Genomic DNA, 23,903 nt, shown 5'->3' with positions numbered 1-23,903 from the left:
AACCCTTATCATTTTTCAAATATGAAACACAGATCTACAGACAAGGCCACCAGCCAAGGCAGGGAGGAACGTGCCATCCTGCCATCGGGTCAGCGTGACGCAAACAGTATCAAATCCTGATAAGGTGCCCTCGTGACATGACTGGGGCAAGGTGGCTGAGAAGGGTCTCACATGGAGTCTTGGGAAAGGGGGAGGGCAGACGGAAGTCATCAAATCATGGTTCTTCCATTGCACCCAAAAATCAGATGGAAAATAAGCTCATTTCATGCTGGCTTTCTCAGACACCAAAACAGAGGAGAAGAGAGGGAGGAAAGCCTCCCTCTCCTCCCCCACTGGAGGCCCCCATGCAGGGGGGGGTCTTCTGAGAGTCACATCAAAGGCAAGATCTTCTGTTTGCCAGCTTTGTGCAGGCTGCAGAGCTCTGCAGTGCTCCAGAGAGAAATCTGCAGCACAGGGCCAATCTTTAAACAAATACCTTTGCTAGCTCTGCCCCCTCCCTTCCCTTGCCCCAAACAGGGAATTTGCAACAAGCCACCTCAAGCCATCTCAAGTCCAGGATGTCCCCTAGGGGCAGCCACCAGGGAGGGAGTTTCCCTGCCTGCGCCGGGGCAGTCAGGCTGCGAGGCTGGGACAGGGCGCTCTCATGTCCTGAGCAAAGCAACCAACACAGACCCATGCTGGCGTTAACTCTCTGCCACGCATACCTGGCACAGCAGAGCCCTTGAACTACCCTCTCCTTTTTAAACATGTCCAAGTTACACTAAGGGCTGGGGAAAAAAGAGGACCCCAGGGTGCCCACAGTCTCTCCACTGGCTGTGGACCCAAAATTTCTCCCCGAGGACCTACAGTCGGGGCACATGCTTCCAGACACACAGTTCTGAACTAAACCACACATGGCTCCTCTCTGCCCTTGTTTCCAGGCCTCCTGTACTCCTCTGGCCTTTGTCAGCATCCTCCAGGTCACCATTAGTCCAGGAGTCTCATCAATGAGTCCTTGCCCCCATCCCTTTCCTGGGTGAGGAAGATCACCTTCCTGCTGCTCTAGGTGATATCTGCTTGCAGCCCCTCCCTCCACTATCTGCAGATCAAAGAGCTAAAGAGCTGGAGAAGGATCCTGAAGCTGAAGAAGTCCCTGGGCCCCACCAATAACCCAGCTGTGGCAAGGTCTCCTCCCTCATTCCCTCCAGCACCTGATCCTCTGTCCCTGGGAAAGTGGTACCTTCACACGTGCTGCCATCTCTGGACACGGCGTAGCCCGTGTCACAAGCCATGCAGGAGTAGGAGCCCTCGGTGTTGAGGCAGAGTCCAGAGGGACAGGCACCCGGGGCAGTGCACTCGTCGATGTCTGCATAAGCACACAAGGGAGAGTGGGATGAGTGGGAAGGATGCAGAGGAACCATGACGAGGGGCAGACGTGTTGAGGGAACCAGCCAACACGGTGGCCAGGACTTGGGCAGATCCAAGTGCTCAGGAAGAGTCCAGAGAAACATCTGGACTGGGTGCATGACACTTCAAAGGGTCTGGACTCAGGGCTCCCCGATACCTTGGCAGCTCTTCCCATCAGGTGCCACCTCATAGCCTCGGTAGCAGGAACAGCGGAAGGAGCCGTCCAGGTTGACACACTGCCCGTGAGCACAGGTCCCCTCCGCAAGACACTCATCCACATCTGCACGACACAGCAAAGAGCAATATGGAATGGGAGGGTGCTCAGGGCCTTCCCTGCCACCCAAATTGCGAGGGCACTGTGCCCTGGCCACACAGGCTGGCTGCCCGCGGGAGGAGCATGCTGCCCATGACCCTGCTCCTTCTGAGGTTTGCAGGGAGCACTGCCGTGGGGGGCATGGGTGCCACCCAGAGACAGCCCACGTTCCTCACCAATACATCTCCCATTCCTGGGCTGGTAGCCATCCCCACAGCTGACACACTTGTAGGAGCCTAGTGTATTGACACACTTTCCGTGGGGGCAAGGGCTGGGATCCACGCACTCGTTGATATCTGCCAAGAAACAAACTCCTTTCAGGCTCCCAAAGGCAAATAGTGAAGCCTTCTCCAGGATGTCCCCTCCAGCTGGATCCTCAGAATTCCCCTCTGGGGGACAGCAATGCCCAAGAGCAGGTGAGATGAGTTTTCCAGGGCTTGGGCAACACTTCTTATAGTCCCATTTATCACTCAGGATCCTACACCCACACCCGAGGGCTGACATAATCCAGCAGCGAAACCCGCTGCCGCAGGATGTTGCCAAGGCCAGGAATGTGCATGGGCAGAGAAAGGGATCAGAGAACATCTGTGCAGGGCTGTTTCATCAGGGACTTTCATAACTATGATTAGGATGCAGCCTCCAGCTCAGGAAGTCCTTAAGGCAAGTGCTTTCTGGAGGCCAAGCCGGGGGAGCAGCATTCTGTGCATGCCCTGCTTCCCGTACTGCCTCCTAAAATAGTCTCCAACTCTCTGCTGTAGATGAGCTACCAAGAAAGGGGGATCTTTGAGCAGGCACATTGTATGTTTACAAGGTCGAACACTCTGAAGGGCCCAGGCCACGCCACATGAGCGGGATGCTGTGGGGACAGGTGTCCTGAGTTTCTGCAGCCTGCTCTCCCTGGATTCCACTTGCCAGCACAAGGGTCTGGTGACAGAGCCAAGCTGGCATGAAAATGCATGGGCATCTCCTCCCAGAATAGGAAGTAGGCATGGGCTGGTCATAGGGGATCTCCCTGGGGAGGTGGGAGAGGATCTCAGGAGAACTCCCCTCTCCCAGCCCAGGAAAGCCTGTCCCTCCTGCAGCAAAGGACAGGCAGCCCTCAAGGGGAGACACAGGGCAGACAAACGGGGCGGGGGGTCTCCTCCCTTGCAGGAGGATACACATGAAGTGGTGAGAAAAGGAGGTGTTCAGGCCTGCACAGGGTGAGTTGGAGGGCCAGGGGAACAGGGATTAGTGAGCTTCACCTTCACACTGTCCTCTGGGGCCCATGGCAAAGCCCTGCTTGCACTCGCAGCGGTAGGAGCCAGGAGTGTTGATGCATCGCTGTCCCCGGCATGTAGAGGGCTGTTCACATTCATCTCGATCTGGCAACACACAGGGAGACAGTCCCGGAGTCTTGCCCCTCCAGTGTGGGGAAGGCTGGGTGCAGGAGAGGAGCTGCTCCACCTGCAGCAGGCTTTTCCCAAGGGACCCATGCCAGGGCTCTCCTCCATCCCCCATCTGTCCTTGCACCCCCCTTGCCATGAAGTAGTGATCAGAGCTGGCATTACAGATCTCCATGGGCAAGATCCTGCCCCTGAGCGAGCAGAAGAGGGTGATCCCCATGGATCAGGGTGTCCATGGGCAGGCCTGCAGAGAGGGAGGGTGTGCGGGTGTGCATGCGTGTGTGCAGGGGTGTGTGCACTGTGCAGGTGTGTGTACACATGCATGAGAGAGCATGAGGGCGGGAGGCTGGGGAGACCCTGGGGAGGTGGCATCCCTGCGCCAGGCGGACACGACTTACCCTGACAACTCTGCTTGCCGTCCAAGACAGCCAGGGTGTACCCAGAGTAGCAGACGCACAAATAGGAGCCCACGCTGTTGATGCAGCGACCTTTTCCAGCACAAGGACCTTTCAGGCACTCATCTTCATCTGTGCCCAGGCAAGGAAGGAAGCCAGGCAGTCACCACAGCAGCCTCCTGCCAGCCCCCTACCACCCTCCTGCCAGCCTCATGGAGCAGCGGGTGGGCAGGGGCTCAGCAGACCTGCCAGAAAACCTTCCCCCAGGAACCTGGAGGACCAAATGGTCCATGGAGGCCCAGCAGGCAGAGGAGGTGCCAACTTACCAATGCAGCGGAGGTGGCTGGGGTCCAGCGTGTAGCCAGGGTGGCACACGCAGCTGTATCCCTCCGAGGTGAGCACGCAAGCGCCAGCTCCACAGGAGAGGGGTGAAGAGGCACAGTTGCTGACCCCTGGGAGAAGAGAGCACAGGGTTGGGGGCAGCAGTCCAGGGTCTGCCTTCTGTCTCCAGCACCACACTGGGGAGGCTGCTTTTTTCCTTGGAGAGAGATGGAGCAGGCTCAGCTCGCTCCTCTACATCTTCAGGCAGCCAGTGCCCACAGGGATGCAAGGAGGACACTGCAGACCCTGCCACCGCCTCCAGCCCGGGGCCAGCTGGGACCCCCCAGTCCCCCGCACTGCGCCAAAAGGGTGGTGAGGAAGCCAACCAGCCCCACACCTCAGAGGAGGGCTGTCGGCAGAGCCTGGCACCTGTGAGGGGGCTCCTTTTGGAGTGACAGCAGGGAACACCCCCGCCACTGCCCTGCTAAGTGGGGCACAGGCAGCAGTGGGGGGGCAGTGGGGCACTGCATGCCCCTCGGCACTGAGCCGGCTAGGGGGGGCCAGCCCAACCCCAAACAAAAGGCTATTGAGGAAGACGCATTCCTCAGCAAGGTGCCTCTGCCAGGCCTGCTCCCCAAGGTGCTCCAGCCCCCGGCGGAGGGTAGAGGCCGCGCTCCCAGACACTTGAGCAACCCTGGAACAAGAGCGTCCTTGTTTCCGGAACAGTAAACAAGCCGCCCTGGGAGCCACATGCCTCCCCTCGCGCTCCCACTTCCCGATGACTCAGCTCGCGCCGCAGGGGGAACGGGGCCAAAGCCACCAGAGCGGGCGCGTGATCCCCCTCACCCGGCAGCCACCACTGCACCGTGCAAGCAAGCTGCAGGGGGGGAAAGATCTGGGGAGCCAAACACTTTGCTTCCCATATGGGATCACTCTCGTGCTCCACCACAGCCAGCCGGCTTTTCACTGGCAGGCTGGGACAACACCCCAGGGTGGTAGGGCAGGAACTTTTCTTTGGGAAGTTGTGGGGCATGTGGGAAGATAGGCAGGCTGGGGAAGGGAGAGAGCCCCTAGGCAGAGCTTAGGGCAAAACTTCCCCATAGCACCAGGCAGGGAGAGGAGGGAAGTCCCTGAGAGCAGTGGACACACACCTGAGCCCTGTGCTGGCAGCTGTGTTGGAGCAGCAGCATCCCAGGTGCTGGTGTGGCCAGGCTGGGGAGGACCACGCCAGGACTCCTCTTCCTCTGCTGAGGAAGAAGAGGAAAGGTGAGGCCCAGCCCCCGATCCCAGGCAGAGGTGCAGACACAAGGTTTACCCGTGCTGGGTGTCCCTGCACTGACAGCCCCAAGAGAGCACGTGGGAAGGGGCCACAGGGTGGCTGCGGAAACCCCATCATCTTGTTATTTAACACAGCCTCCTCCACCTCGCTGGAGAACCACCACCTCCCTGCATGCCTACAGCCCCACATCAGCCACTGCGGTGTGGCAGTGGTCCCCCATGCCACCCTGCAGCCAGCCCAGACAGGAGCCTGTCCTGCCCAGCACTGGGGGCTGCTGTGCAGCGGAGGCAGCTCCCAACCTCCCCGCTCTCCTCCCTCCTCACTGCCCCATCCTCTTCCCCATGGCCACCCTGACCTCCTATCAGCCAGGCACTCACCTCTGCGTGTGACAGGCTCTGCAGTGGTATCATCAGCACCCTGAGGGACAGAAACATAGGACTGCCTCTATCCACGTGCATGTAGCTGGGATGCAGCACCCCTGAGACATTTTCCCACCCACCTTCCAATTCATCTTGCTCCCTGAGACACTGTGCTGGGAGGAGAAACTGCCATGGCTAGGTGCAGCTGGCAAGGCCACGCTGTCCTGAGTACATTGTTCAGAGCAAAACACAGCTCCTGGCCTGCCCAGGGGCTACCTGCAGAGGGGCAGTGGCAGCACGCCATGTGTGTGAGACCCAGGGCACTGCCATGGGGCAGGCGTCTCCACAAGGCAGCCAGGAAGAGCAGTCGGGCACAGTAAATACTGCCACTGTCACTGGTGGCTCTGGAGGGCCGAGGACAGCCACTGCTTCAACCTGTCTCAGAGTGTGACCTACAAGAAGGGTGCTTGGTGCTCAACACTCTTTCTCAGCATCCCCTCCTGGCAAATCCATGGCTGCCAAAGGAGATGCTGGAGCACAACCTGGGTCTCCGCTCTGAGAAACTTTCTGCAACAGATGAAGAAAACAGGCAGCTGAGCAACACGAGTCCCAGCCTAGCTTTGCTTCAGATTTGGAAGCTTTGGTTCAAGTCTCTGCCCTCATGTGTCCTTGGGCAAGTCACTTCATGTCTATGAAGCAGGACAATGGGAGTGCTGTCCCTTCTCTCAGAGGAGCTGCAAGTACGTTCTGAGGGCTGGGCTGCTACAGCAAGGGGGCACAGAGATGATCAGGAGAGATATGGCCCAACTTCTCCTGACAGAAGGGATCAAGAGACACATACTATTCAAGTGAGACTCATAATAAAGAAGGCCAGCCCTGGGAGAGCCCAGCAGAGAATCGGTCCCCAGGCTACTCCTATCCAGACAGGGTGAATTCATGCAGCCAGTGTGGGAGAACCCTGCCCCAACTGCTCTAGAGGGGTTTCTGTTGTCCCCATGCCAACATGGGGACACCTGTCTGCAAGCTGGGCTTAACCATGACACCAGTCTCTGCAAGAGGAGCGCTCCTTGAGCTGTCTGCAGCGGTTCCTCTTCCCCTGCTGCCCACAGACAGGGAAGGCTGACAGCAGCCTGGGCTCCTACCCCAGCCCCAGCGAACGCCAGCTGGAGTCAAGACTAACCATGAACTAGTGCAGTAGAGCTCCCAGCTCCTGTTGGCGTGAGCTAATGGCCTCTTAGCAAGAGCTGAGCAGGTACGAGGCACAGTGCCTTCAGCCATGGCAACTCGGCCAGCGTGGTAGGGTTTGCAGTTCATACACTGTTCCCTCTGGCAGCAGCTACTTGCTCTCTTCAGCACTCTCTCTGACCACATTTCACACCTCCCTGTCACCTACTTGCATGACATCCCCCTTCCTGCCCAACAAGCTACCATGGATGCCCCCAGACAAACCTTACTCACCTGCACAGCAGGGGAAGCTTCACCTGGAAAATGAAACAGTGCATGGTGAGCAGAGCCAAGGCAGGCAGGCCTCATCCTCAAACCCTGGCTGCCCTGATTTCACCCCACCTCTAAGACACTGACGCTCAGTCTCTTATGCTCCTCTGCAAGAACCATAGAACCATAGAATGTGTTGGGTTGGAAGGGACCTTTAAAGGCCATCTAGTTCAACCCCCCTGCAGTAAGGAGGGACACCTTTAACTAGATCAGGTTGCTCAGAGCCTCATCAAGCCTGGCCTTGAATGTCTCCAGGGATGGGGCCTTCACCACCTCTCTGCGCAACCTGTGCCAGTGTCTCACCACCCTCATTGTAAAGAACTTCTTCCTAATGTCTGATCTAAACCTACCCTGCTCTAGTTTAAAACCATTGCCCCTTGTCCTATCGCTACATGCCCTTGCAAACAGCCCCTCCCCAGCTTTCTTATAGGCCCCCTTCAGGGCCTGTTTGTTCCCTGGGCTTGTTCCCAAAGCCACCTCACCCAGGCTCCTCTCCTGGCATGGCACAGACCCCAGGAGCTTCCACTCCAGCAGGTGCTGGCACAAGCAGTCGGTCACATTTCCCTCCAGCTGGGCTGGACAAAAGCCCAAGGACTGCAGTGCCAGGGCTGCCACACAGACCTGAGGTCCGGGTGGAGGCAGCCTGGCCAGCCAGCACCAACTGCAAAGCTGTGGTTGCAGGAACCTGAAACACTCAATCTCGTCTCCAAAGGCTTGAAGACGTGGTGTCTCATACCCCAGGAACACTAGTAGGGCTGAAGAACACCTTGTATATTCATACAGATGTAGAAAGCCCTTATCAGCTAGAAGTCCATCCATTGGGGCATGGCAGGACCTGGGAATTTGCCCACCCTTGCTAGGGGCCCAGATGGAGCAGCTTTAAGCAGCAAACCCCACACTACCCTCACCTGCTGAGGCACCAGGGTGGGGGAATGCCTCCAGGATGCTCCCATGCAGGCTGTCCTGCAGCCGATGTCTTCTTGCTGCCCAGTCCAATGTCCAGTTGCTGCTCTCCCCTTGCTCTTCCAAACTGAGTGGCAGCTCTTCTGCCTCTGCCTTCCTCATCGACAGGCGGATATCAGAGCTGGAGTAGGTGTAGCCATGTCCTGCTGGGCAAATCTCCTTGAAGGCCTCTGTGAGGGAAAATCAAATCAAAGCTTTAGAGCGTAGAGGTTGGAAGGAAGAGGCTGGTGCAGGAATCACCTGGTTTACCACACCCAGACATGATGGTGGGACCATTGGAAGAAAGAAGTGAAGACAGACAAGCATGTATGTGAATGCAGGTACCAGTTTCTCACATCCTATCATTTTCTGGAGATTTCTAAGGGTTAAATCCTCATAGAAACACATATGGGCTTCAGTGTGTGGATGCTTTGAGTGGAAGGAATCTGCTCACAGGGCAGGGTAGATTTCTAACAGCCACTGGCTGGTACTCCCAGACACCAAACACTAAATCCCTCCCCTGGGTCAGTACTGATAGGAAGGGATCTTGCCACAGGAAGGTCCAAGCCGAGCAAGAGAGCAGATAAAAACAAACCCCTGGTACATGGGCACTGAGCGCTTTGCACATCACTCATGATACTCTGCACAAACCACCTGAAGATTTTTCCCAGCCCTGAGGATTTTGGTGCTTTCCCCTCCACCCTACCCCATGCTGAGATATGCCAAACTGATCCTCACCTGGCTTTGATCCCAGCAGAAGATGTACGAGAGACAAAAGGGCTGTCAAGCAAAGCCAGACACAGACATGGCTGTGCTCTCCCTCTGGTACAGAGTGGTTTCCTATCAGGGATTTCTCTGTCTTCCCAGTATTGTCCAGGTCTGCTCCCTGGGCTGCTGTACCCATCTCACAGGCCAGCATTTGCATCACTCAGCTCTGGGTCCTGCAGTCGTCTGTGTGGTGGCAAGTCCAGGCAAGCCCAGGCAAGCCCAAGCCCCAGTCTAACCAGAGCAGGCAAAGCCGAAGCGGGCACGTCTCACCTGAGCCGGGCACGGGGCACTCCTCGCAATTCTTCCCCCAGCCCTTGCCGACGCGACTGCAGCAGCAGATCTGCTGGGTGATGCGATGGGAAAGGGGAAAGGAGCACACGCCTCCGGCTGCCGAGCGGTAACACAGCCCCTGCTCCATCGACACCGCTTTGTCCGCTGAAACACAACGGCAGGGTCAGTTCCAGAGGTCAAGCTCTACACTCACCAGCGAGAGAAATGAGGACACTCAGCCTCTCCCCCTCGGGCCTTTCTTTGCCTGTGCCTCCCAGCCTGTCCCGAGGGCTGCCCCATCTTCTCCCCAGAACAATCCCTGGCCTTCAGCCATCGGGCCATTTCCCCAACAGTGACAGCCCCAACCAAATCCAGCTCCTGTGGGAGCTCTGTCAACCTGGGAGGCTGCGTCCTCTGCTGCTGCACTGCAGGCACGTCCCCTTTGGGCTCCGCAGTGAACAGCAGCAAGGGCCATGAGAGGTCCATGGAGAAGAATGACGGATGAAGAGGGCCTGAGGGATGGGGTCCCATCCTGCACACAAGTGCAGGACAGCACAGCAGGCACTCAGCTGCACTTGCAGGAGGTGTGAAGCACACTGCAGCCTCCACTCAGCCATGGGGACCTGCTCAGGCCCCTTTCCCAAACCGAGGGGTTCCCTGGAGCACTTACAGATGCAATGGCTACGGGATGGGTCCAGCATGGTGCCAGGCTTGCAGGTGCAGCGGAAGCTACCGCGGGTGTTCACACACTCAGCATCTTTGCACAGGCCCTGCATCAAGCACTCGTTGATATCTGTGGGGAGGAGAGAGCCCAGTGAGATGTGGGGAAGCTGAGGGTGAACTGAACTCCCTACCCATTGTCTCCCATTCAGGTGCCACAGACTGAGGGCGTCTCAGCTGGGCTGGTGTCTGAGGCAGCCTCTGCACTGAGCAGCATGGTGGGGACCTCCGTGGCGACAGCAGTCCTACATCTGCAGCGCAGAGCTCACTCGCTACAGCTGCAGGGATGGCTCATGAATGACTGCTCTGCTCCTCAGTCCTCGTGGAAAGCAGATGTAGCTCCTCCAAAGAGCCGCCCTGGGAGGGTCACTCTTATGGCCGTCACGGTCATTGTTTGCAACCCTGCACTGGCAAGTCCTGTCCTCTCACCTGACTCCTGGTCCTGCTCACATGGAGCCATCATCCATGGAGGATCCTTGCTGAGAAACTCAGTGCCAGCATACAGGGAGGACAATGACTGATCCCTGCACACAGAGACCAGTGCTAGGTGGAGGGATGGTGGGCCAAGCTCTGACTCGTTGCTGTACTGTCTTCTTCTGGGAACTGGTTGAGCAAGCAGGGAGATGCCAAGCTCAAGCTCTGCCTCGAGCTCTGCCTCTGCCCCTGACTCAGCACACAACATCAGACGCAGTCTTCAGGAAGGGAGCTGGGATTATCCCAGGGAAACACCATCAGTCTCATCCATCTGGCCTGCAGCACCTGCCTTTCCTACAGCACCACACAGGAATGTATGAGCTAAGTCGGAGAAGACAGGGATTGGCAAAAGGTCCGTAAGGGGGAGGTGAGGGAAGCTTTCAGAGTGGAGAGTGAGGAGGAAGCCCTCCTCATGGATTGACGTAGCTTTATATCTTCACTAAAGTGCTTGGCACCAGGAAAGTAAGCGTGCTGACGAAATGTGCTGTGTCAGGAAGCACCAGCAGTGCAGGAAGAGCTGGATGGGAGCATGGAGCAGTAGGAGCTGTATGAACCTCAGCATCACTCTGGGACAAATCACAGGAACATAAGCTACAAGCTAAGAGGTGGGAGCAGACAAAGCTAAGAGGTGGGAGCAGGCAGTGGGAGCGACGTGGGCACACTCACTGCTTGCAAGACAGCTGCGAGCGGCCAAGAACAAGAAATGCCAACATGATGCTAGGCAGCATCATGCCAAACACTTTCCAAAGACACAGGGCAGTCCTAATGCCAGTGTACAAGGCCCTGGTGAGAGCGCAGGTACCCTGAGGGCATCCAGTGTTGCTCTAGAGACTGTCTTAAGGTGGAAGTGGCGCAGAGGCGGGCTGCTGGGACACTTGGAAGAACGGAGACAGTGAAAGAGCCTGACTGAGAGCAACTATGCTCAGGGATGGCTTTCCTGGCACTACCTTATTCCTTGGAGCTGAAGCATCACTGCTTGATGGAAGTGGTGGTATTGCACAGCCAGCTATGACAGCCGGAGTTCAGAGTGAATGACCTGAGAGGTCCTCCCCAGTCTTGTGCTTTAAGAGCTCCTCCATTCACATACTGGCTGCCCTATCCATGGTTGAGACACACAGGGGCCGTCAAGACCAGGCCATGATGTTCAGTCAGTTGGAGGTACCAACTCTACAGGGATGTCCAGCGGGCCAGGGAGAAGTAAGGGTTTGCCTGTGTAATGTAATGTTTTCCTGCTCTGTGCCAAGCACAGGGCAGAGTTCATGAGAAAAAACAGTGGCCAGACCCCAAATGTGCTGGGAAGCCCACTCAGAGAAGAGGCTTGGGCTCTCCAGAAGAGCCTCAGGGCTCATCCCTGTCACTCCTGGGCATGGTCGGGGCACTGTGTCATTCCAACACGCCAACTGGATGAAGTGTTTGGCCTCCGCATGAGCAAAGGGATTGAAGGGATTAGAGTAATGAGAGCACAAAACAAACAAGCACCAAGGGCTGGGCTTTACGAGCTTAATATAAAACAGGGCTACACCCTGGCCTCAGTCCAGCCCCCTCTATTCCACTGGCAGCAGAGGACCCACCTGTGGTGGAAATCCCCACGAGGAACAGAAGCAGGCAAGTACGCTCGGGGCCACGCACTCCTACCCCCTGCAGCATGCCAGGGTCAGGGATGGCCCACAAAAAGAGGCCTCAGGGACTGCAAAACCAAGATCTGTAAACTGCCCCAGCTGCTTCCTCCCACCCCACACAAGCCTGCTACTGCTCCTCAGAAAGAGCCACAGGTCAGGCAGACTGTGGTGGAAAGGTGCAGGCTGGTTTACACTGGTGCTTGGTGAGCAGAAAGGACCTGGGTCAGCAGAGGACACCAAGGATATATGGGCACTAAGGTGCCAGTATGTGTCCTGTGCAGTGACCCCTGTGCACGCATACCTCCCTACCACTGTCTCCAGGCACCCCAGCCTGCAGCCTCCACGACAATCTTTGCCTCATGTCTAGCAACCACATTATCCCTTCCAGTGCCATCCTTCTTGCTGGTCTCAGCAGCACCGTGAGGTTTCCTGACTGGGTCTGCCAGGCACTCTCAACTCAGACTCACTGCAGCCTGGTTCCTGGTCGAGGGTTTCAGGAAGGAACGGAGAGGAGAGGAGAGGAGAGGAGAGGAGAGGAGAGGAGAGGAGAGGAGAGGAGAGGAGAGGAGAGGAGAGGAGAGGAAATCTTGCAGAGATAAGCCATTTGTTCCTCTGCTGGAAGGCACCAGAGACAACCCTTTCTGTCCATACAGAACAGAGAAAAATGGGCTGTTGCCAGGGCCCTCCTGCAGTCACTCATCTGTGCTTTGACGACAGCCTGCAAAGCCAGAGCTCAGCTTCTTCCCAGCTCAGCTCCTCTCCTACAGCCAATGACCTCAGGAACCATCAGCTGCTGTACAGCCCCTTGGCTTACCTCCTACCTGGGCTGGCAAGAGAAGGCCCCGTGCAGCCTCTCCCACAGCCTATCAGCCAAATCGCTGACTCTGGACCCTAAGTGAGGTGGCTAGGCTTCCTGACACACATCCCGCTGCAAGAGCAGGGATGGGAAAAGCACCTCAAGGCAACAGACTGTTTGCAGAACAGAAATTCTCCAGCCCGGCTTACAAAGGAGCACACAGAGGCACAAATCTCTAGTTCATGGTTCATGTGCGAAAACTTCTTCCTAGACAACTCCACATTGCTATCTCCCTCTGCTCCTCAGAGCGCTGAGCCTCTCCCTGCTGCAGAGGGGACACAAATCCAGAGCAGGTGCCGCAGGTCTCTGCTCGCTGACATGAGTCCCTCAGCTGCTCTGCTCCTCCGACACCAATGTCTTGGGGTAGCTCCTCATACCCACAGCACTGTCTGTGGCTGCATACGGGATGAGATCTGAGCACCAAGGAGACAAGAAGCTGTTGCCTTGTTGAAAGTTCTCCCTGAGGACAATATGGGGAGGCTGAATCATTAATTAAGTAAGCATGGTGGAAAGTCCCAGCTAAAAGAGATGAGTCATTGGGTTGCCAGCCCTGGCTTTGCATGGCCGGGGCCCAGGCTCCCTGCTGCATCTTCGAGATGACACCTCTCAGCTTATCATGAATCACGAGAAGGGAACCATAAAATTCCACTTCAGTCACAGCACGGAAAAATGCAAGCCCTGTGGGCCAAGCGATGCCAAATAAACATGAACGGGAGAGAAAAGCAGAGAGATGGTGACTTCTTCATACAGAGCTGGGGGACCACGAGAGTGAGAAACAGATAGACCCCAGCAGCGTGGGGCAAGCAAGCCACATGCTTGGAACAGAAGGACTCACTTTTATGGCACTCTCCCACTTGGAAATGAACAAATGAACAAGCCGACAACCTTCCCAACTGTTTTCAGGCACCAGAATTTCTGATTCCTCAGACAATGGGAGAAGTGTTCTTACATTCACACATAGCGGAGTAGCAACATAGGTCTTTACTGTGGCAGTAGGACTTGGTAGGTGAGTTTTCTTGTGCTGGCCCAACTATGCGCTGACTATGCTTATCAGCTGAGTCATGTAGTCCAGTGTTACCTGGTTTTTTTCATGCTTGATGAAAGCACAGGGATTTTTATCAGTCACGTTCTTTGTAGATCTGTATCAGGGAGTTAGATAACTGTATTTTACTTGTGTAGATAATTACAGCTCTGACAGTGGATGTGGAAAGCAAAGAGAGAGAGAGAGATGAAAGCAGCATGCTTACCTTGGCAGTGGCTCCGGTTCAGCCTCTTGTATCCTTGGGGACACTCCACCTGCCCTTTCTCAATCACAGGGTGCGCTGGGAAGAAAGCGAACAGTGTGGGACACCAGCAGTAGAGCCAGCCACCAGCATCCCACCTTCTTTCTGCCCTCCTTGCGTAGGGGAAAGGGTCCCTAGGTCTGCCTTGGATGCACCTCTGATGAGAGGGAAAGGTGGGAGCAGCCACATTTCCCAAGCGGCGTCCTCTGCTGCTTGGCAGGTGCCAAAATAGTGACCCAGAGGTGCTGCCTGTGCTTCATATCTACCATTGTGTCACCTTGGCTCCTGCCAGGCCAGCTTGGATAACCAAATGGCACATGACAAGGGGGATCAGAGTGAAAGCAATGGCAGAGGTCCTTGACAAGATGCTGAAATAACAGCCCAGGGCCTGCTTTTTACATTTCCCCCCTTTTTTACTGCATGTGATTTCCTGCCCTGATCACTCTCATCAAAGAGAATTTCAAATCACTGCTTAAAATAGTTTTGTGAGTTTCAAAATGGCCTATAATCTGCACAATTGAATCTTTCCAAATTATTTAAAGGCAAGTTAAATGTGGCCCGTAAATTCCAAGGAGATCAAATTTAGGCACCACATTTTGGAGCAAGGGAAAGGGAATCCGGGAGGTGATGGGTTGGGAAGTGAGTAAGCACAGGGTGCGGTCGGAAGAAGGGTGCTTTGCCTAAGGATGGGATTTTCCCAGGGTGGGGTTTCTTGTTTCTTTTTAATTTTCTGGACGGTATGCTTGGAAACAAGAAGTGCGTGCAACAGCTAAGTGACGGTCCAGCCGTATTCCCACCACTTGAATTCCTTCTGCCTGGCATCAGTAACTCACACCCTGGTGTCGCACATGGAAAGCCTCCATGTCAATAGCTGTACTGAGGATCTGGCAGATTCTTAACGCACTGCAGCTTTCGAGAACCAGGGACAAATTGAGACCATCCTTGCGGCCAGAGATGGTCAGAAAGAGCCTGCAAAGGTTAAGAACACAAACAATGCACTGGGGGCAGAGAACAGGTGTGTCCATAACTCTTTGTCCTGAACACTTTGACCCCAAAATGCAGTTTAAAGCCATTCTAGCACACTTCTTGAAATGTAAAAGTTAGGGACCAGCCTCCTAGGATAAAGGCGCTTGGGAGATAAAAGACAGGAGAACAAGCCATTCACCAGCCTGTACCAGAAAGGAGAATAGAAAGTCTGGTTACCCCAGGTATATTAAATGAAGCTACAAGGATTTCCAGGTGCAGAGAGATCCTCAGCATCTGGATGAATGACTAAGATGAAAAATCTATTCACCCCCTTCAACAATTCAGTCGTGAATTGTAAGCAGGAGGTGCTTACAAACATCTGGATGTTAGGGGAGAGGGGGTTGCTGGTGATACTGGGAATTGCTGGGTACATTTCCAACCTTCTGTGAAGGGAAAAACAACCTCTGGCTCACGGGTTCCAGGCTCAGCGCCCCAGTGGGATTCCAGGTCCTCCCACACCACAGCCTCTGGGCTCAGGGCTGCTGACAGGCATTAACTGTGCTTGGAAGCATCTGTCAGCCTCAGCACGATGTGATAACAGACGCTCAAATGAAGCAGCATCGTTATGGGCGAGCCCTCCGACGGGGAGCCAAGCACGCCAGAGATCAAACAGCGATGACATGCGTCGTAGCCCCGCTCCCTCTCCGAAAAGCCTTTGTGGAGAAACAGATCCTGCAGCGTCCCTCTGCCAGATGCTGCTGGGGAGAGGGCAAGGCAGAAAATACCACTGATGGGGGGTGATCATGCAGATGTTGTGCCACCTCAGCACTTGTACGACTCCAGTCTGCAGAAACCTGCGGCTTGTTACTGCAGCAAATCACTCGTGAGGCTGCGGACAAATGTCTTAATTTTGCAAAGAAATTCGCATTCCCTGGAAAGAACAACTGTAATGTAATGTGAGCAGATCCCCATACCAAGGGGAACCAAGACAGTTTCTGTACTGGATGGAGGCTGCTCTCTTTCTGCCAGGACCTGGCCGCAAGGGAAGACAGCGTGTGGCTGCAGGAGGATGTAAGCTATTAACTCTCAGCTTTGTACTTGGTTACTCGAGCAGAGGACCATTTCCTTCCACGAGCTCTGATGTTGCCGAACTACAGCAGAGACAGCCAAAAACCCCTGAAAAAACAGCTTAGGACACCTGAGTTTCCTGCAAAGGGGATCAGCATCCACCCCTCTCCCATGCGGCTGGTAGGAGTGGGAGTCCATTCCTCTCAAGCCCAGCAAAGGGCAATGCCTGGGAAAAAGCCAATCAGATGATTGCAGAAATCTGTCAGCGCCCACAGCCAGAGGGGTCCCGGCCTCCTGTGTCTGTCTGTCTGTCTACACTCTCTCCAGGAAGGGGTCCTCCTAGAGCCTGAGGCTGGGGACAGAGCAGCTGAGCTGCGTCTGTCAGGCAGAGGGATTTCAGGCTTGCTGAGGGTGTGATTTTGGAGCCTCATCTCCCAGGCACCTCAGCCCCATGGGTGCTGCACTGAAGCGATGTGCTCACTGGGTACCTGCACACCAGGATTCCCCCTCAGCTCTCCTCATCGTTCCCTCCAGCTCTGCTTCATCCCACCACCCAGTGCTGCTTTCTGCAAACTCTGCAGCCACCAGGCATTCCCGGTGGGATCGGGCTCTCACAGAGGAGCATGTGTGCAATAAGCCCACAGATCCAGAAAGGAGGAGGTGAGCACAAAGCAGCCACAGCCCAGGACTCCCAACCAGTACCTTTGTCCCCAGCTAGAACAATACTGGAGCGCAACAGAATGAGAAGGGAAATGAATGCACAGAAACCAGGCAGAGGGGTTTTGCAGCCTAGCAGGATGATCTTTAAGCAGCCAGGCACACTTCAGAAGTTGTCCATCGCTTTCAGGAGAAGACACCTTACCCTAGAGCCCTTGCTCCCCAAATGTTGTCTGAAGACGGGATAAAGAAGCTCTGGCTGATGGTGAAGTGGAAAGAAACCACTTCTAGTGGTGGTAGCCACAAGGGCCTGAGAGAGGCAAGGTTTGTAGGGTGAGATAATATATTGCCTGAGGCCAGCCAATATCGCTCGGTTAAAAGGGGAAGAGGCAAGCCTGCGGTCAGATCAGAAGTGACGAAATGCTTGGCTGCTGAAAGCCAGCCCATTTCTTTCAACTCTTTCCATTTATCACACAAAAGGCACTATCCCTCTGAGAAACCTTGCCTTGCTGAACTCCTTTGCCACTTTCAGGACTTACAGACATTTCCGGAGACCCTGGACCAGCTCCACAGAAGAACCCCAGCTCCAGATGGACCCTGGGCATCTTTGCATGCCCGCAGTGGGCACAGAGTGTGCAGTCGTAAGGGTGGCTGTGGTGCCTCTGCTTACTCTGGGTTTTCCGGCATGTGGGAGATGAAAGGAGCCAGAGCGCATCACCTTGTGGCATCTGGAGTGCTGGGGGCGGTGGACCCAGTCAAACCTCAGCTTGGTTTAGTGTGAAGCAGAGAAGATCAGCCTCCACTGCAGAGAAGACCTCAGCTGCCGAACTCGCTGGCAGAAGAGCAGAGCAGCTCCGACCCCACAGCAGCTTCCAGAGAGAAAACGTATTGAAGATGCCAGACCAAGAAGTAGGCTGGGGATAAGCTGAGGTCCCAGGCAGAATAGACAAGAGGGAAAGGACACGAATCCTTCGGTTCAGATATGTCATGACCACCCTCCTCTCCTCCAGGTGCTCTGTGGTAGGCAGGCTCCCTCAAGACTTTCTCCAACGCCCCAACAAAGGCAGGGGTGAGGAGGGCATGCACCAGTGCTGTTGTGCGATACGAAACTAAGCCCTCTGCTCTACTCATGGTCAATACAGATCTTCAAGGTGAAAAAGATACTTGAAGGAAAAAAGACTCTTGTAATTACTGTTGGCTTTCGGGGTCATTTCAACAGTGACAACCTCATTCTGCTCCCACAGAAGCTTCCAGCTGGGACAAGGTACCTCTGTACCTAAAAAAAACCACTTCTGCAACACTGTGCTGCTGTGTGCCGAGACCACGATGCTGCACATGAATGATGGGCAAAACAAGCACTCTGAAGAACAAGGCAATCATTGAAAATGCTGCCCTTCCCCAGGTGTTGCTCTCTGTGCCTCTGCCACAATTTTGCAGAGGTTTCAGCTTCTTTCCCCACTTCCAGCCCTTCTTTACTGTCTCGGACAGACTCCCTGTGGCACATGGTGTAGCAGTGGTAGAACCAGCCCCCTCCGTAGCCTCCTTCCTACATTTGCAGATTTTTTTTTTTACCTGTGTCCTTCCCTGATCTGATCCCAACAAGAGCAGACCAGGGAGTTGATTTTCAAGGGGCTTCCTGCGGCCGTTTGAATGCCTGCAGGCACAGCACAGGGGAGTGTGCAGCTTTGCGGAGCCGCTCGGTGTTTCTGATGAGGACGGCTCCATGGGTGAGCTGCCACCCCTCTCACGGTGGGAGGTCTGTTTGGGGAGTGCTATGGACGCCAAACCAGACATTACAAGATCCAACTTTCCAGTGAAATTCAGACTTTTCTCTAGGACAAAAAACTTGAAAAAACACGGGGAGTGGGAATAAAAACAAAACAATAGCCTTCAAAGACTTGTTTCTTAATGCAGTTAAAACCCATAGGCAGGAGGAGAAAAAGCAGCCCGGGAAGATCTGCAGTGAGCACAAGCGGTGGGTGCGCAGCCCAGCCCACGCTCAGGCTGACTTCAGCCTGAAAGAAGGGACGGCAGGCAGCAAAAAACCAGGACCTTGAAGACGCAGGTTTACTGCTGCAGCCAGAAAGTCCCCCAAGCCCCTGCAGAAAGCTCCTGTGCAGTAGAGGAGAGGGTATCCATCACCGGTATGGGATTCTCCTGGAGCGCTGCTGGTCGCAGAGCTGTGTGGTCTCAGGGACAGGGAGGAGGTGGAAGAGGAGGGCTGTGAACCCCTCTGGGCGGATCGCCTCGCCTTGCCTTCAGAAGAAAACTCTCCGCTACCAGTTTCCTTTATCCCCATGTGCCTGAGGAGGGCCAAGGCTCCAGGAAAACCAGTGTCCAAATCCACACCCTCCGTGGGGTCTGTGTCGACCTGCAGCTTGGGTCTTGTTGGTTTTCATTTACACAGACCATCTCTTGACCTTGTTCCAGCATGTTCTTCTCCACAGACCACTGTATACCCAAAACCAGTATCTGGTCTGGCAGGTAAGGGGGAGCAGCTCTGCCCAGAACCGTGCCCGCTGCTAGCCCTGCACCCTGAGCTTGCCATGGGACATGACATTGCTTCAGTGCAGCTTCCTTACCAGCACTGCTCCAACACCCTGCTGGTCCTTAGGCTTCCCCCCATCCACATCCAAATGTGTCGACATCAGCTGCTCCTCAGCCTCCAATTCCCTTCTCCCTCTATCAGGGAAACTTCTCTGAGTTTAACCTTCCAGTTCCCATGTCCTCTTACCTCTCTGTTCTAGCCTTTCAGTGCGTGCTCCAGCACCTCCTCCAAGTGCTAAAGACCCAGGAGGGTCATTGGATGTCTCCAGCTGATTTATCCTGTCTTGCAGTGCAGTACATTTCATCCAGCCATCTCCAGCCGGAGCTGAAGAACTGCAGCTGCACGACAGCATGCAGGTGTCCTGCCACTCTCCAGGGCCCTGGCTCTGGCTCATCTCTTTCTTTCACGGGTTGGGTGACAGCCTTTGCCCCAACAACTCAGGGAGCAAGGTCTCGGCTCTCCCTTTTCTCCCAGGGCTGTCTCTGACATATCTGGGGGATCCCATCTTCAGCTCTCACTTACATGAACAACAGCAAACTCCCAGTGACTTCTACTATAGCCTGCCTGAATACTCATCTCTGTGCCAACTCCTCTGAAGGGGCCTAACAGTATACACCCTCCCAGCAGCAAACCAGACAGCCAAAAGCCAGAGCAGAGTCTAAGGAAACCTCTGAGGCTAATGTAACACCCACTAGAGTCCTGGCCAGGTCAACCCCACCTCTACCTTAATTCTGAACTCAGCTTTTAACACAATCTCCTTCGGATGCAGACAAAGCATTCAAGTGTCTTGGCTTTTCTGATGCTGGGCAAAACATAAAAAATCGCAGGGATTCGTCATGGCAGGTTCACTCAGACAGATGCCTGCCTCCGATTCTTCTTCTCTGATGTCTTTCCGCACACAAACATGTACCAAACATGAAAGCTGCAGTCGACGGAGACATCCGGACATATCCAGACTCTACTAACAATCAGTGTCTCGGGCAGACAGTCAATCCAAACAAGTTCTCCATTTGTCTGGCTCTTGCCTGGCTGCACTTCTGTACATTTGTAAGTGTTTACACTGAACTAGCTTCTGCCATTTCTGTCTCTGGTTGCTGGAATTAAATTCCCAGTGCTGTCAAGTCTGCTCTGGTGCACGCCTCCCTGGGATGTACGAGTGTAAGGAGAAGTTCTCTCCGAAGACCACAGTGCCAAGAAGAAAGCTGGAAACATCCACTGGACATGTTATCTCTATGCACGAGACACCAGGTCACTGAACTACAGCCCAGTGACTTTGAGTGAGCACAACACAGACCAGCAAGACTGGGAGACAGAAGGGACGTGAGTGTGGGATGTGGTGTACAGACAGGAACGATGTGGAGCGATGCCTTCACACTGGAAAGGCATGGACCTGGGAGCCCTGGCAGAAGGGACACAGGGCAATGTGAGGTCACAGGGCTCGGTGGCTCTGTTAGAGCAGTGAGACTACAAAGAAAGGACTGTTTCCCTGGCTCCACTCTGGGGTGAGATCTCTTGTCTGTGAAGACAGCATAGCAGAGAAAAGCATGCCAGCGCCTGGGCTTCCCACTTCACAACAGCCAGGCTCTCTTAGGCTGCCTCCATTGAGTGTCTGCCTTACAGCTCCCTTCCCTTGCACTGTGTGGTCTCCTGCATGTGGGGCTGGTTACGGGACAGTCAATCAGAGGTAGCCAAAGGAGGAAGATACTTGCACACGATTAAAGAGGATGAAAACGGCCCCTTCAACTAGCCTGAACTCCTGCCAAAATCTACAAGAGCCATTTGGTCTCCAAGGGGAAACTTTATCACCCAAAGCCAGAGGGACTGAGAATGGGATTTTCTTGCGGCACAGGAAGACGGAAGACCCACGGGGATACATTTTTCATATCCCCATGGAATTACTCTGAAAAAAAGCCAGACAAGCATCTGTCCACTCAATGAAGACCAGCAGTGACAACCTCCCTTGAGTTTCAGCTGCTGCTGGGACACAGGGCATGCTCTGCGCTGTGAAAGTGGGACCTGCTGGCAGCTAGGAGGCATTTCTTAAGTGCATTTGCTTTACTGGCTGGCTGACTGCAAGGAGCACATGGGGGTATTTCGTGCCTGTTTTCATGTCTTGGAAGCCTCTGATTAGAGACACATTTTGAAGCCTGAAGACCTAAGTCCAGCAGAGCAATTGCTGCTGCAGCTCTGGCTGCTGAGTGATACCTAGCATCCTGGCATGGAGAAACAGAAAGGAGGTGCAGAGGCTTTGCAGCCATCTGCAGCCTATCTGAAGTGTTAATTGTCCCCCCTGCTTCCTGACGGGGGGATCACAGAGCAACAGGGCAAGTAACAGGGGGACTGCTGTGAGATGGGGAGGAGAAAGCCGTGACTGGGGATGCAAAGGCTGGGGACGAAGAGGAGGGGGCTGAGGTCCATGTGGGGCATTTTCTTGTTTGTGCTGAACCTGGAGACCCTGTGGTCACCCACACACCGCGTGTGCCCAAGGCTCCCTTGGGGCTGGCACATGGACGAGAGCAGGCAAGCAGCAGCGTGGCCCAGAGCCACAGCAGAGCTGTGCAGAGCAGGAAGACGACAGCAATCAGAGCTCCTCAGATCTGAGCTGGGTTCCAGGATGCTGACAACCTCGTCTGTGATTGCGAGGAATTTGGCTCCAGTCATGCCTACCCCTGGCTGAGGAGGAACTGAATCAAGGGAGGACAACCAGACGCAAACAGCTCTTGGGAGCATGCATGCGAGTGAGCGGGACAGCCTCAGAGCTAGAAGGCACCAACACCACATTTGCTTGCACAAAAACCTGCTGCCTTGGACACCACCACTCTCCTCAGGGGTCGAAGTCTCCTGGACCATAGGGTCTGTTTATTTTAGTCCTTCGATCCAGTGAAGGCATGCGAACGAGCAGCCAGGCTGTGATGAAAGGGGCAGGCAGGCGGGCAGGGGAGAGCTGAGCAGCTCCCTGCCCATGTTTCCCTGGACATGTGCACCTTGCCCTGCAATGGACATGGTAAGCGCTGGCCTGCCTCCCTCCAGCCAGGAGCCCTTCAGCACAGCCTCTCCACCGCAGCGTGGGAGGGGGGCTGCGGCACAAGGGGCCATACCCGTCATGGAGCACCCCGAGCAAAGCAGCTGAGGAATCCCCGTCTACAGCTGGATCAGCCCGTCCGGCCCCCAAGTGCAGCAGAAACAGGGCTGGACGCCCGTGCCCCTGGAACGGACCCCGGGTGCGCTCCTGCCAATTGTTTGATGTAGTGTTATTTCCAGAGCCCCTGCCAAGCCCGTGTCGGCCCCAGAGCAAGCCCGTAACTCTATAGGGCCGAGTCTGCAGCCTCCTCCACCGATCTAGGACTGCACCTCCTAAAACCACGGCCGCTCTTTTCCTGTTTCTCCCTCCGAGCGGGGCTGGCATGGCAGGAACCACTGGCTGCACCAGGGTTTTGCAGGGGCTGTTTGGGGAGAAAGCGCTGAGCCTGGGGCCAGCACCCAAACCAGAACACTCCTCGGGGCAGCAGCAGAGCAGGCATGGCCCCATGTGCCGCCCTGGACACACTGCCTGTCCCCAGGGGCCTTGGGCAAAGGAGAGCCACACGGCAGGGGACCTGTGGCTCTGCTCCATGCTTCCTCAGCTGTGCAAAGCAGCCCGACCACTTTTGCTTGCTGAGCGTGCTGTACCCCATGTCGCGCCATCCCCGCCAGCGGCAGCACTCACCTGGCCGGGGGGGACAGGCCAGACACCGGTCCACACCCCAGAAGAGCCCCACGCTGCCGCAGCAGTCCTCCAGCTTGGTCAGCCCTGGCAGGGGGTTGGTGCACTGCAGAAGGAGGACCAGAGGATCAGGCTTCTGTGGGACAGGGAGGGGACACGTGCCCACCCACCCCAGCCGGCTGGCATGGTGGCAGCATAGGTGGCACAGGGGACAAGGGTTTGGGACCAGAGGCTGGCATGGCCTTCCTGGCACAGCTCCTCACCGGGACACAGCGGGACCGGGGATGCAGTTAAAGACAGTAAATAGTTGTGCAGACAGAAAAACACGAGACTCCCTCGACTGCACCCCTTGGAGGGGAAGGGGACATCAAACGGAGCAGGAGACGAACCAGAGATGATATCACCGGGCAAAGCCCTCGGATCAGCCCCGTGCCTGGCTGATTAGCCAGCGAAATGGGTGCACCACTCCAGCCCGGCGGGGAGCTTGCGGTCAGGCACTTTCCTCTGCTTAATGAGTCTCTCTTTCCCACCCCGCTCGCCCCCCCCCCAAGCAAGGCCCTCTGGATTACAGGCTTCCCCATTAGAGCGGAGCCGCCGCGGCCCACGGGCCGGAGCTGGCCCTTCTCCAGGCGTGCGTGGCCGCCTGCCCAGCGCTCGCATACCGATCGGCTCGGCTGCGGCTGAGCGGGGAGAGGTGAGAGCTCCCCGCCGGGCTCCTCGCCCTCTCCCGGGCATGGCATCACCCCGACTGGGTGAGGTGCGAGCACAGCAAGGGTACCCCCTGCTATTCCCCCTGCCTCCCTCAGAGCATCTCCCACAGCTTCTCTGGGCATCCACGAGCATCTCCGTGCATCATCATTTGCTCCCAGGTGCAGAGAGCCCCCACCTCCCCATGGAGGAGTGGGGCTTTTCCAACCCCAGGGTTTGATCTCATTTATTTTTGTGCTAAGGGAATGGCCGAAAACATATTCCGGCAGGATGGGAGTGACTGAACTGGGAGCAGCCCCCCGGAAAGGGCTGGGGAGCAGTGGGGAGGGGGCTGATCCCCAGGCTACCCAGCCAGGGGTCTCGCAGAGCGTGAGCTGCTCTGGGGGAGC

At 55.6% G+C, this 23,903-nt stretch overlaps 1 protein-coding gene across 1 annotated transcript in view; it reads right to left on the bottom strand.

The window, feature by feature from the left end:
* LTBP2 (latent transforming growth factor beta binding protein 2) overlaps positions 1-23,903 on the bottom strand; it is a 73,986-nt gene that overhangs the window by 12,135 nt on the left and 37,948 nt on the right. The window contains exons 8-21 of the mRNA XM_054200915.1: positions 22,810-22,912; positions 13,829-13,903; positions 9,583-9,705; positions 8,913-9,077; positions 7,841-8,065; positions 6,897-6,919; positions 5,457-5,496; positions 4,952-5,044; positions 3,806-3,931; positions 3,483-3,611; positions 2,944-3,063; positions 1,876-1,995; positions 1,544-1,666; positions 1,220-1,345 (exon numbers count right to left, since the gene is read on the bottom strand). Of these exons, the coding sequence (XP_054056890.1) occupies positions 1,220-1,345; positions 1,544-1,666; positions 1,876-1,995; positions 2,944-3,063; positions 3,483-3,611; positions 3,806-3,931; positions 4,952-5,044; positions 5,457-5,496; positions 6,897-6,919; positions 7,841-8,065; positions 8,913-9,077; positions 9,583-9,705; positions 13,829-13,903; positions 22,810-22,912 (1,591 nt within the window). The remainder of the gene's footprint in view (positions 1-1,219; positions 1,346-1,543; positions 1,667-1,875; positions 1,996-2,943; positions 3,064-3,482; positions 3,612-3,805; positions 3,932-4,951; positions 5,045-5,456; positions 5,497-6,896; positions 6,920-7,840; positions 8,066-8,912; positions 9,078-9,582; positions 9,706-13,828; positions 13,904-22,809; positions 22,913-23,903) is intronic.

This window comes from Rissa tridactyla, chromosome 4 (genome assembly GCF_028500815.1).
Source record: "Rissa tridactyla isolate bRisTri1 chromosome 4, bRisTri1.patW.cur.20221130, whole genome shotgun sequence".
Lineage (NCBI taxonomy): Eukaryota > Metazoa > Chordata > Aves > Charadriiformes > Laridae > Rissa > Rissa tridactyla.
Note: the sequence above shows the minus strand (reverse complement) of the source record. Positions and strands in the feature narration are given on the sequence as shown.